We start from the raw sequence: 13,138 nt of genomic DNA, 5'->3' as shown, positions 1-13,138 counted from the left end.
AGCACCTCCTCTGGTCGGTCGGGGCACCTGTTCGGGGGGGAGGGGGAACTGGGGGGAATAGTGTGATCCCCCACACGCTATGTCCCCCTGGTGAAACTCCTCACTGTCAGGTGAAAAGAAGCAGCTGGCAACTACACATGTATCGGAGGAGATGTGGTAGTCTGCAGCCCTCCCCAGATCAGCAGAGGGGATGGAGCAGCAACTGGGACGGCTCAGAAGAGTGGGGTAATTGACTGGAAACAATTGGGGAGAAATCCAAAAGGCAAAAAAAAATTATTTTTTTTTATTAATATGTTGTCAAATATTTCAGACCAACTTTTATGAGAAACTATAGGTAATAGATTAATGTTATCATTAATTTAAACAATAACGTTGTGTATCACTGTGGCACATCTGAATTTCATGATGATACAATACCATTGAAAGACAATAGATGATAATATTGAATGATTGCCCAGCCCTAGTTTGAATGTTTCTGTCTCTTCTAATTCAAGACTGTCTGATCTCAATCAACCACTGCCCCCCAACTTGCTAGCAGAGATCTCAAGTGCACTGTAAAAATCAGGTGACGGGGGGTGTCCAGGTAGCATAGTGGTCTATTCTGTTACTTACCAACATGGGAATCACCAGTTCGAATCACCGTGTTACTTCCGGCTTGGACGAGCGTCCCTACAGACACAATTTGCCATGTCTGCAGGTGGAAAGCCGGATGTGGGTATGTATCCTGGTTGCTGCACTAGCGCCTCCTCTAATCAGTCGGGGCACCTGCTCAGGTGGGAGGGGGAACTGGAGGGAATAGCATGACCCTCCCTATGTTCCCCTGGCGAAACTCCTCACTGTCAGGTGAAAAGAAGTGGCTAGCGACTCCACATGTATTGGAGGAGGCATGTGGTAGTCTGCAGCCCTCCCTGGATTGGCAGAGGGGGTTGAGCAGCGACAGGAGCTCAGAAGAGGGGAGTAATTGGCTGGATACAATTGGGGAGAAAAAAAGGGAGAAAATCAAAAAAAGGAGGTGACAGTACAGGAGTCATCATTGGATAGTACAGGATCTCATCAAACTTAAATTGCCTGTATTTATGGGTGTCTCTGAAAGAGGTAAACAATACCTATTATTTCTATGATTTGAACCTCAGGAAAATCCTAGGATTCAATTACATTTATGACAGTTATAATTTCATTTAGCAGATGCTTTATCCAATGTGGCGTACATCTGAGATTCAGTTGTTGAAGAGATTTTGGAGATACAGCCACATAGTTGTGAACCACAGTGAAACTCTGTTTGCAGGGAGTATTTTTTTTATACTTCTATATGCTACAACTGTTACTCAATGATTATTATAACATACTTTTATAATGTCATTGTCTTTTTCCGCTGTCTGTATATCTAACTTAGCTCTCCTTCATGCCCCATCTATATAGCAACGTGTATTCTAAAATTCACCTGGCACCTCACTGCTTTGACTGGCCAACCAGACTTATCATAGAAAAGACTGTATACAAAAAAGAAAAAAAATATATAGGGTGGCACAGTGGTTAGCACGGTCACCTCACAGTAAGAAAGTCCTGGGTTCGAGCCCTGGGGTAGTCCAACCTTGGGGGTTATCCTGGGTCGTCCTGTGTGGAGTTTGAATGTTCTCCCCGTGTCTGTGTAGGTTTTCTCCGGGGTCTCCAGTTTCCTCCCACAGTCCAAAGAAATGTAGGTCTGGTGAATCGGCCATACTAGATTGTCCCTAGGTATGAATGTGTGTGTGTGTGTGTGTGTGTGTGTGTGTGTGTGTGTGTGTGTGTGTGTGTGTGTGTGTGTGTATATATGTTGGCCCTGTGTGATAGTCTGGTGGCCTGTCCGGGGTGTCTCCCCGCTTGCCGCCCAATGACGGCTGGGATAGTCTCCAGCATCCCCGCGACCCTGAGAGCAGGATAAGCGGTTCGGAAAATGGATGTATGTGTGTTTATATATATATATATATATATATATATATATATATATATATATATATATATATATATATATATATATATATGGACATGGGATCTGTGACATCACTCATAGGTTTCTGAAGATACTTTTTGAAGCTACGAGTTTGCATTTACACTCGCCACTCTCTTGTCAGATTTTGGAGCCAGAACATCCAAATTTGAGCAGGTGTGGCCTTCTTTGGACGCATCAGCAGCTGATCAATTACTCTAGAGCAGCGGTGGCTAACCATGTGCCATGGAGAGCAGTGTGTATGCAGGTTTTCATTCCAACCCGACTCCACACCAGGAGATTTCACTCATACATTCTTCCTCTTTGGTTGAAGGTTGCTAATCAGTGAAATCACCTGGTGTGGAGTCCGGCTGGAATGAAAACCTGCGTACACATGGCTCTCCATGGCACATGGTTAGCCACCCCTGCTTGAGAGAAGACCTGTCTATCAAGGCAACCACGCCCAAAACATAAAGATCTTTGGGCCTTTATATCCTCTTTAATGAAACAGTTTTTAAGATCCCCACCAAGACATACATATATTAGAAGTGAAATTAGCTGTTGAGACACTAACTTCCTATAGAAGCATTTATTGACTTTATATTTCTAGAGAAAAGTTTTTTTTTTCCACCCACATACACTACCGTTCAAAAGTTTGGGATCACCCAAACAATTTTGTGTTTTCCATGAAAAGTCACACTTATTCACCACCATATGTTGTGAAATGAATAGAAAATAGAGTCAAGACATTGACAAGGTTAGAAATAATGATTTGTATTTGAAATAAGATTTTTTTTACATCAAACTTTGCTTTCGTCAAAGAATCCTCCATTTGCAGCAATTACAGCATTGCAGACCTTTGGCATTCTAGCTGTTAATTTGTTGAGGTAATCTGGAGAAATTGCACCCCACGCTTCCAGAAGCAGCTCCCACAAGTTGGATTGGTTGGATGGGCACTTCTTTGAGCTTATTGAGTTTCTGGAGCATCACATTTGTGGGGTCAATTAAACGCTCAAAATGGCCAGAAAAAGAGAACTTTCATCTGAAACTCGACAGTCTATTCTTGTTCTTAGAAATGAAGGCTATTCCATGCGAGAAATTGCTAAGAAATTGAAGATTTCCTACACCGGTGTGTACTACTCCCTTCAGAGGACAGCACAAACAGGCTCTAACAGGTACTATTTAATGAAGATGCCAGTTGGGGACCTGTGAGGCGTCTGTTTCTCAAACTAGAGACTCTAATGTACTTATCTTCTTGCTCAGTTGTGCAACGCGGCCTCCCACTTCTTTTTCTACTCTGGTTAGAGCCTGTTTGTGCTGTCCTCTGAAGGGAGTAGTACACACCGGTGTAGGAAATCTTCAATTTCTTAGCAATTTCTCGCATGGAATAGCCTTCATTTCTAAGAACAAGAATAGACTGTCGAGTTTCAGATGAAAGTTCTCTTTTTCTGGCCATTTTGAGCGTTTAATTGACCCCACAAATGTGATGCTCCAGAAACTCAATCTGCTCAAAGAAGTGCCCATCCAACCAATCCAACTTGTGGGAGCTGCTTCTGGAAGCGTGGGGTGCAATTTCTCCAGATTACCTCAACAAATTAACAGCTAGAATGCCAAAGGTCTGCAATGCTGTAATTGCTGCAAATGGAGGATTCTTTGACGAAAGCAAAGTTTGATGTAAAAAAAATCTTATTTCAAATACAAATCATTATTTCTAACCTTGTCAATGTCTTGACTCTATTTTCTATTCATTTCACAACATATGGTGGTGAATAAGTGTGACTTTTCATGGAAAACACAAAATTGTTTGGGTGATCCCAAACTTTTGAACGGTAGTGTACTTCCATACACCCAGTTTTTGGAGCTGGCATGTAGCGACCATTACAAGAATGGCATTTTGAGGCACTTCTGCATGCCTTCAAAAATCAGCCATGGTGGGTGCCACTTGTTTAGTACGCAGCAGGTTCTCCGAATCACTTTTGTTTACCTGTGATGTATTAATCAGCTGCTGATGAAATGTGCTACCATTTGGCTGGTGGTGAATGCTAATTTTCCTTCTTTGTTGTATATATTGGGAGAAACTTGACAAAACTTATTCCTTCTGTCTTTCTCTCCGCCCTAGCTTCCAGCTAGGGGCTGTCTTAATGTCAGCAGGAAGTTGCCCATGGGGTAGTGTCTGCTGCCAAGACGGGCATAGGCATGAAAATAACAACCTCTTTCTCTTCTCCTGACCCCCCTCCCATCACCCTCCTCACTACAACTATCCTACCCCAGTTACAGTGAGGAGCTGTCACGGTGCCAGGAGGAGGTGCGGCGGCTACAGGGTTCTCTGGCTGAGGCCCGGGATAACTGTGTCACTATCAGTGAGGAGCGTCTCCAGCTGCAGGACGAGAACCTGCACCTCTGCAGGGAGATGGACGAGCTGCGCAAGGCTAGCCTGCTGGCCCAGAAGAAGGCCAAACAACAGGTAGCATGAGGAGAGAATGATTGGGAGGTGTGTGTGTGTGTGTGTGTGTGTGTGTGTGTGTGTGTGTGTGTGCGCGCGTGTGTGCGCGCGCGCGCGCGTGCGTGTGCATGCATGCTCGTGCACGTGTGCATGCACTTGTGCATTTGTTTAAATGTAGGAGTGGGTTAGATGGATAGGCACTATGAGTGCTGCCAGCTGGCTGAAACACTGTTTTAAACAACTGCGAGGTCTGAGGAAGTTTAGGAGAGGGAAGGATACAGCGCTGTAGTGAGGTGGGGTAAGCTACACAGCAACAATGCCCTAGCCTGTGCAGTGGGTGTGCAAAGTCAAGTGGGACACATCCTGGTCTCAAGCTGAGAGAAAAACGGTTCAGGAGGGAGAAACTGAATGGGAGTGGGGATGAGGGGGCTGAAGAGATGGACAGGCTTGGTTAGATGGGACTGTGGGATATTGGATGGAGCATAGAAGCTATGAAATCACCAAGGAAAGAGAATATGTTTGGCATGAACCCTGAAGAGAAATGGGCAAATGATATAGTTCAATTCTTTCCACTTTGGCAAACAGAGTGGGAAGCGATTGTTAATGTTTAAAAACAGCATACCTACTCAAGTTAATTTACTGGAAGGTGAGAGGCATAAACCTTTTTTCCATGCATGTTTAGATTTTAGAGGAAATCCACTAAAAAGGATTGCTAAACTGAAAGTGAATTCAGCCCAACCACAATATTATGCATTTACCAGTCTGACTTGGATGACCAGAATGCCCCATGATAGCAGCTGAATGAGGCTTAGTCATTGGTTTGTAGAATAATCATGTCGTACATGTCGAACACCTCCACACCTGATGGTATTTATAAAAATTAAAAAAAATCGCTTCAATGCACCCCCCCCCCCCAGTGCATTTGCCTTTGTGCACTGTTTGACACCTGCCTGTTGACACCTATATCCTATCAGACTTGAACCTAGTTTTTTTGGCACTTGTGTTGTCGCCTCCTGACTAGATCCTTGCTTGTGTTGTATTAACTCTCACATGTACGTCACTTTGGATAAAAGTGTCTGCTAAATAAAATTGTAACATTTTACCATTGTAAATACTGATCATTAATTAGTTTTTTTATATATATAATTATTACCCTGCTCCAGTAGTACTGGGAAGTGTGGTTCTGCTTCCATTGACTCCACTCCGCTCCTTATGTGTCCTGCTTCGCATATGTCACACAATGTGCCCTTAATATCTCTAGTGCTGTGAAGAAAGAGTGTCCTGTGTGCCTTATGTTATGGCAAATTTCAGCATTGTGGAGCCGTTACTTAAAAGGCAAACAAAATAGCTGTTTGTAAAAGCTGCTCTGCTCAAGTATCAGGAGGAGGTACAGCGAAAAAAAACTTCTGCACTACAAGTTTAATTCATCACATGAAAACGTGACACCCCAATTGGCATGCTGAGTACAAAAATGCAGAGCCAAGCTGGCTACAGTGAAATAGCTTCTTCCCCCCACCACCCCACCCCAACATTTCAACTACAGCTGGGGCCAGTTTTTTTAAAAGTGCAAAGCAGTTTTTCTGAATAATATCCTCTTGAAAGGACTGAAAGTGCTACGCTGCCAATAAAACGGTTTTTTTTTGGATTCCCCCCCCCCTTTTTTTTCTCTCCCTAATTGTACTTGGCCAATTACCCCACTCTTCTGAGCCATCCCAGTCGCTGCTCCATCCCCTCTGCTGATGCGGGGAGGGCTGCAGACTACCACGTCTCCTCCGATACATGTGGAGTCGCCAGCCACTTCTTTTCACCTGACAGTGAGGAGTTTCACCAAGGGGACGTAGCGCGTGGGAGGATCATGCTATTCCTCCCAGTTCCGCTTCCCGACCGACCAGAGGAGGCGTTAGTACAGTGACCAGGACACATACCCACATCTGGCTTCCCACCCACAGACATGGCCAATTGTGTCTGTGGGGACGCTCGACCAAGCCGGAGGAAATACGGGGATTTGAACCGCTGTATCCTGTGATGGTGGGCAACGGAATAGACCGCTACCCCACCCGGATGCCCACTAATATAACTTTTATCTATGTAGTTTTGTTATTTTGAAATTTCGTTTAAGTATGAATTTGAAGTGAAATGCATGTAGTTTTTCAGTCACCAACATATTTTATATTGGTATCAGCTGGGGTTATAGTTTTCCCAGTGAACCTCAAGCTTGATTTCTTTCTGGTCTTGAGCCCAAATCACCAGGTAGCATAAAGTGGCATGGGTTTACTTTCACTTTTTGATGTCATCGTACTGCCATTAAAAATTTACTTTCGGTAACAGTAAGTGATGTTGCCGTAACCTATAATCTATTTTTAAATTCCTGTTTGAAGCAGCTGATATAGTGTTACTGTGCAACAACTGACAGTAGGGTACTGTCTTTCAGACAATTGAATGCAGTAAAATAGAGAAGTTTTCCATTTCATTACATTATCTTTATTTAGTACATTTAGGCCTACACATGTCAGTGAGGTACTGAAGAAAATAATTCCCTAGATTTGTTCAAAGTATTGAAATGCTTATCATGATCATATTGGCTCGGATGTGAGCTCTATAAGTTGTTTCCACTGTATTATTATCATTATTTATTATCATCACTTTGCAAAGTTGAAATGAGCTCACCTACACTGTTGCCTGCCGTTCGATCACTCAGCAATGCGGTCAGCTCAATTGCAGCAATGTCTGCACTGGCTGCCACACTATGTCGTCACACCCATAAAGCCGTCTTCATCTAGATCTTGTCCTCTAGCCCTTTTCTTGTCTTGGCAGCTATACCAACATGAACCCTGGCTGTTGCTGAATGACGGAAGCTAAGTAGGTATGGTCTTGGTTAGTACTTGGATGGGATACATCCCAGTAAAATTGATTTGCTGCTGGAAGTGGTGTTGGTGGGCCAGTAGGGGGGCAGTCTTCCCTCTGATCCCCCCCCCCAAAAAACCCCAAAACAAAAACAAAAAATCCCATTGCCCTAGTGCAGTGAGGGGGACACTGTGCTGTAGGACAGTGTTTCCCAACCCAGTCCTCAAAGACCCCCTCTCCTGCAGATTGGCTTTGTAACCCTGCATGGGTAGCTGTTTGTAGTTATTCAACCAATCGGCAATGGATTATGTCAGATTTTACACACCTTGCATAATTAAGTGCTATGAGATGATTGGTTGAGTAAGTGCAAGCAGGGCTACCTATGCAGGGTTACAGTGAAAATCTGCAGGATAGGGGGTCCTTGAGGATTCTGTTGGGAAACACTGCTGTAGGAGATGCTGTCCTTCGGATGAGAGGTTAAACTGAGGTCCTGACTTACTGTGGTCCTTAAAGATCCCATGGCACTGATCACAAAGAGTAGGGGGTGCCCCGGTTCCTTGGCAAAATTCCCAACCTGGCTCTCTCCATCTGGCCACCTAATCATCCCCCGTGTAATTCGCTCAATGATTCCTCCCTCTCGACCTCAAGGTGATGGGTGGTGAGCGTTCTGCCGCAAAATGGCTGCTGTGTGTCACCCAGCTCACCTAGCTCCAAAAGTGTTTGACCATCAGTCTCATTTGGGGCTTTATCCTGCTTCTTTCCCCTTTCAGCTTTCAGTTTTGTCATCCTTATACTTTTAGACATAGTAAATTATGAAGCAAAACTGGCAAATTAAACTAAATATTAAGTGAGTGACCAAATTATTTCCGGGTATAGAGAGGAGCCCTGAAAAAACACGTCTACTCCACGGGTGCTCACTAGCGCCCCCCATCTTGTTTGTTGTTTCTCACGTGGATACAAGCTAATATTGGATTTACTTCTACTATATGTTTACATATTATCATGCCTGTATTTGAAATAATACGTCAGACTCCAACATGTTTGATGCACATTTTATTTATGTACAGCTTATTCATTGTATTGTGTTCTCAGTTTTACCCTACCTCTAGTTCATCATTAAACGAAGTTTAACCAAATGTCATTTCCAACGTGGTGATTGGGCGAGGAGTTATCTGCCTGTCGGCTTATGCAGGGCACATGAGGGTGACAACAATTAGCCAAAAAAAATTACTTCAGTGCATCCCTAGCCATGACCAAATATCACTTTTCCCCTTCTCCAGGTTTCCCAGATGGAGCATGAGTACAGCATAAAAGAGCAGGGGCTAGATGCCAAGGTGCGAGAGTTGGAGGAAAGTAGCCGAAATTCCAGTGCAGATCTGACTCGCCTCCTCAAGGCACAGCAGAGGAGCACACAGCGCTGGAAGGAGGAGGCCAAGAACCTTGCCCAAGCCTTCGAGTCCAAAATCACTAGCCTGAAGTAAGAACCCAAAGGGCCTCGGGATGAGCTGGCTGATCGATTAAAAAAAGACTGAACGTTCCTAAGGTAGTATGTTTGTAGGTGACCAAAGAAACATTAGCATAATGAAATTGTCAAGGATATCACACCATAAACCCTGGGCTTTAAGTCTGTTCACAACATAACTTGTATGAATTGCAGAGAAAGATGAGACTTGGAAAAAGACTTGGAAGAAACAAAACCCAGGCTCAAGTGTAAAGAAAATTCCACTCAAATTCCACTGCCTAAGGATTGTTAGCATTTGTCCAATATAAGTTTTACCATAAACACTGGATTAGAGACAGAACAACAGCAAAGTGGAGAGTGGAGAAACAAAGAGTTTTTCACTCAGTTCTTTGCCTTTAGCAGCAGTTGTACTATACTGAGCACTGCTGGTGCTATTGAACAGATTGGAACACTTGGAAATTCATCTTCAGTTAATGCTCTGTCTCGATTGTCTCTGTGTAATGCTATTTACAGCTATGGTTTAGAAATGGTTAAGCCCTCTTCTTTCACATGTTGGTTTCAGGGCAGAGCTGAATCGTCAGAGGCAACACTCCCAAGAGCTCGAGATTCAGCTGGAAACCAACCATGAGACCATCGTAGAGGTCAGTGTGACATACAAAAGATTTGACCCTGTTGCTTCAATAAACGTACCAGAGAGATCATGTGCTGGGTGAGAGTGGCTGACTCAAAAGAAAAATTGGAGTTTTTAGTCTGCTAAGCTTTCAAGCTCATGTTCTTTGAAAACATGCTGTAACTAGACACTTTGACGTGTTTGATTCCATGTGATTTTAATGGCTTGTGCGTGTATGTGGGTGTCCAGTATGAGAGACAGCTGTCAGAACTCCAACAGAAGGCCAGCCGTCTCCAGAGGCGACTGACACAGGCAGAACATAGGGCAAGCACTGCTACACAACAGGTAAAAGATTATGCAGGGATGAAGATATGCTCCTTTATAGTAATAAGATGTGCCCTTATTTATGTCTCTATATGTCTTGTAAAGTCAACGGTGAACCCATTACAGCCTAAAACACTATGTCCCACAGGATTTACAATTTCTTGAAGGATGATTGTAAAAATATATAAACCACTTGTTCTAATGAAGCATCTACTCTGCATACTGTATTCTGGCACTGTTTTTTTTTCAGATAGTACACATTGCAGAAAGAAGACATAATGCATAGCAAATTCAAGCATAGGAAAGCTCCCTCTGATTGTTTTAACCAATTCCAAACAGCATCATTTAGATGAAAGCAAAGAGGCAGACTGGTTCAACATCAGTGGTTGTGGGTTTGATATTGCCCATGTCTAGCCAAACTCTGAATCCTGTTCTGTGCTGTTTTTCAAAAACCCTTTTGCGGGGCGCCTCCATAGCCAAATGGTTACGGCGCATATATGTACCACGTGACCAAATGGTCGCAACAGTTGCTGGTTTGATTCGAGCCAGCAACCTCTGTTGCATGTCATACCCCTCCCTCTCTCCCATTTCCTGTCTGCCTCTTCATTGTCATTGTCTAATAAAGGTTAAAAAAAATTGCTATAAAAAACAACTTTTTTGCATGTTTTTTCCAACTGAAAACTGAATAAAATGTGATTTTAACTGTCTGTTGTATTGTTTGTTTTTGCAGCTGAGTATGTTAACATCACAGCCACGGAAAACACAAGTTATGGTGGATCTAGACACTGTATGACTATAACTGCCATTTTGCCAACTATAGAGGGGGGAAAAATGAACTGTTAAGCGGTGTTCTGTTCTTCTCAAGAGTTGTTTCCCAGGACAGAATGTTACAAGACATTGCTATAAGGCTCTTTTGCCTTGGGGCACCTGTGCCACACATCGGATACACTGCAAATTCTACTTGCCCCAGTAAACTACATGATATATTTGTCTTTTCTCTCACTGAAGTTCTTGCTCTCTGGAACATTGTTTTGTTTGTTGTCTGTTCAGTTGTAAGAGTTATGAAATGCTACGAAATGTTGATGCATTTCATTGAAAAAAAAACTTGTAATGGAACAATTATTAAACAGTTTTAAATACACCGTGGTCTTTGCTGTCTTTGAAAAAAAATCTCATACATTGATATCAAGCAAATTATTTTTTTTGGGGGGGGGTAGATTCTTTAGCTAGTGTTGAAACATTGAATGTTTGATAAACCGTGTGATGGGTTGTTATTTCAGCGTGGAATTCACTAACTAAACTTGTTCCTTATTTAAGATAAAGATACCTATATGCTATATTTCTGACTTTGTATTTGAAATCAGTTTATCGTTTCGTTTCATTTCGGGCTACAACGTAAATGGAACTAACAATGCATTAACGAACTTTTTCATATTGACAAATAAATGACGTACAACAAATGTCGCAGGTTTATAATGAATACATAGGTGGCCAGTTATTTATTAAGATGTGTTTATTTCTTAATGCATTTAACTTTAGAGGCTAATTAAACTGAGTTTTATGAGTCAGGCAACCGGCATTGTCTTTTCGACGCCACCCAGCGTTCCAGTAAGGAGGCGTGGTCTTATCACGTGACACTCGAGTTGCTAAGAGACCGTACACCCGGGGCTCAAATTGATTAAACTGTCAAACTGCAACGTTTTGTTGCCGAAATATTTCAGCTGTTGAATGCGTCAATCCGTTTTTGTAAGTAAAACACACTCTTCAACTTGATCAGATGTTTGCCACTGAAAAGTTAGCTTAGTTACTGTACATCAACGTTAATTATGGAAACTAACTGCTAACAGTTTAACTGCTAACAGGTGACGACATCTGTTTAACCTTGGTTTTGGTATATCGTTCCCTTACTGCGCTTTTTCTTTTTTCCTTTCTCACTGGAACTGCGACATACAGTCAGTAATCTTGCAGCTCTCATCTAACCTGTGATGGACAAGCAGACCATCTTGTCTCCTACCTCTCCGAGGGGTTTTCTGCCACCGTGCCAGCCTGGCAAAAGCTCCGAGGATGTGAGCAGAGGTAAGCATGGCTTATCCAAAAATCGGGTGACAGGCTAACAAGATGAACAAAATAAACGGGGGTTCTCATTCAGGCCCTTGGGTACCACAAGTGCTGCTGGTTTGTGTATTCTACCAGGTATTTCATTACATTCACTTATTGTTCCAGGTGTAAAACCTCCCCGATTAGAGACTGGATTAACTGGAAAAACAAGTGAGTGCTATTGATAACGTCGTAAGGGGGAAAAAAAACCGCAGTACTGGGGGTATCTGAGAACCTGATTGAGAACTGCATTAACACATACCCAGGCCAGTTTAAAACATAATTTACTGATAGTCACTTAAACAGCACATCTTTACAATTTAACTTGTCAAATTCATATTCACTCTGTGATCAATCTAAAATGAAGATATTTCTTTTCCACACCATCCTTCTTGGGAATTGGGTCCATTTGTGGCCAGACAAGCACGCTGAACTACAGTGCACCCCAGTCTTACCTGAACTGCATTTCAATGACAAGCCGGTGAGAGACTACTTCATTAAACTGGGCAATATCAGTTTATAACTGACAATGTGTACTAACCTTGATATAGATGTTTTCATCCCATCCAGTGAGTCTAGGTGAGTACAAGATTTGACTATTCCAGTGGTTCTCAAGCTAGTCCTTGCCTACCACCTCTATATATATATATATATGTGTGTGTGTGTGTGTGTATGTATATATATACACACACACACACACACACCGTGGTCTCTGTATGCATGGAATACCATGCATACAGAGACCACAAAGATGTAAACATGCATCACAAATGTACAGAAATGTCCAAACAAATTACTGGAGGGGTGGGGGGTGTTTAATGCATGTATGGCAGAGGAGACAAACCACTATTGCTGGTTTTCTATTCTACCAGTTAGTTCATTACATTCACCTGTTGTTCTAGGTACAAAACCTCCCTGATTGGAGGCTGGAATAACTGTAAAAACAAGTGACTGTAATGAACTACATATTACAATAGAAAACTAGCAGTATTGGTGATACCTGAGGACCTGATTCAGAACCACAGGACTGTTAAATTTTGAACTAAAGCTAAGGATCTATTAATAAAGTCGGTTATTGTATTTTTATTAATTCTTTTCCTTAACTCAGTCTGTGCTGAAGAAGTATCGGGTGCGGAGGAAATCAAACCCCATCTCCTTGCAGTTCAATGAGAAGCTGTTCTTACCTGGCTTGTATCCAAACTTGTCTTCCTCACAAGCAACAGAGCAGCCAAGCAGGCCTCTGCGACCACCACACACCGATCACCTACCAGAGCTGCCAGCCTGTGTCAATGTCAAGGCAAAAAAAGTTGGTGACAATGATGAGTAAAAACTTATTCAAAGGACTGGAAAAATTCCCATTGTGTAAATCTGTTAAAGAAGTCGTAGTAACAG

General features: G+C 42.6%; 1 protein-coding gene across 2 annotated transcripts in view; it reads left to right on the top strand.

Moving 5' to 3' along the window:
* The window catches only part of sclt1 (sodium channel and clathrin linker 1), a 63,738-nt gene extending 52,983 nt beyond the window's left edge, over positions 1–10,755 (top strand). Inside the window, exons 18-22 of one of the 2 annotated variants that reach the window (XM_056280631.1) lie at positions 4,238–4,430; positions 8,534–8,730; positions 9,278–9,356; positions 9,575–9,670; positions 10,380–10,755. In XM_056280631.1, the coding sequence (XP_056136606.1) occupies positions 4,238–4,430; positions 8,534–8,730; positions 9,278–9,356; positions 9,575–9,670; positions 10,380–10,442 (628 nt within the window). In that variant the 3' untranslated portion in view covers positions 10,443–10,755. Of the gene's footprint in view, positions 1–4,237; positions 4,431–8,533; positions 8,797–9,277; positions 9,357–9,574; positions 9,671–10,379 lie in introns of those variants that run through there. The other variant, XR_008810266.1, reaches the window with a different exon arrangement.
* Positions 10,756–13,138: the final 2,383 nt, after the last annotated feature.

The sequence above is a fragment of the Lampris incognitus genome, chromosome 5, assembly GCF_029633865.1.
Source record: "Lampris incognitus isolate fLamInc1 chromosome 5, fLamInc1.hap2, whole genome shotgun sequence".
NCBI classification, from domain to species: domain Eukaryota; kingdom Metazoa; phylum Chordata; class Actinopteri; order Lampriformes; family Lampridae; genus Lampris; species Lampris incognitus.
This window is presented reverse-complemented; position numbering and strand designations above follow the sequence as displayed.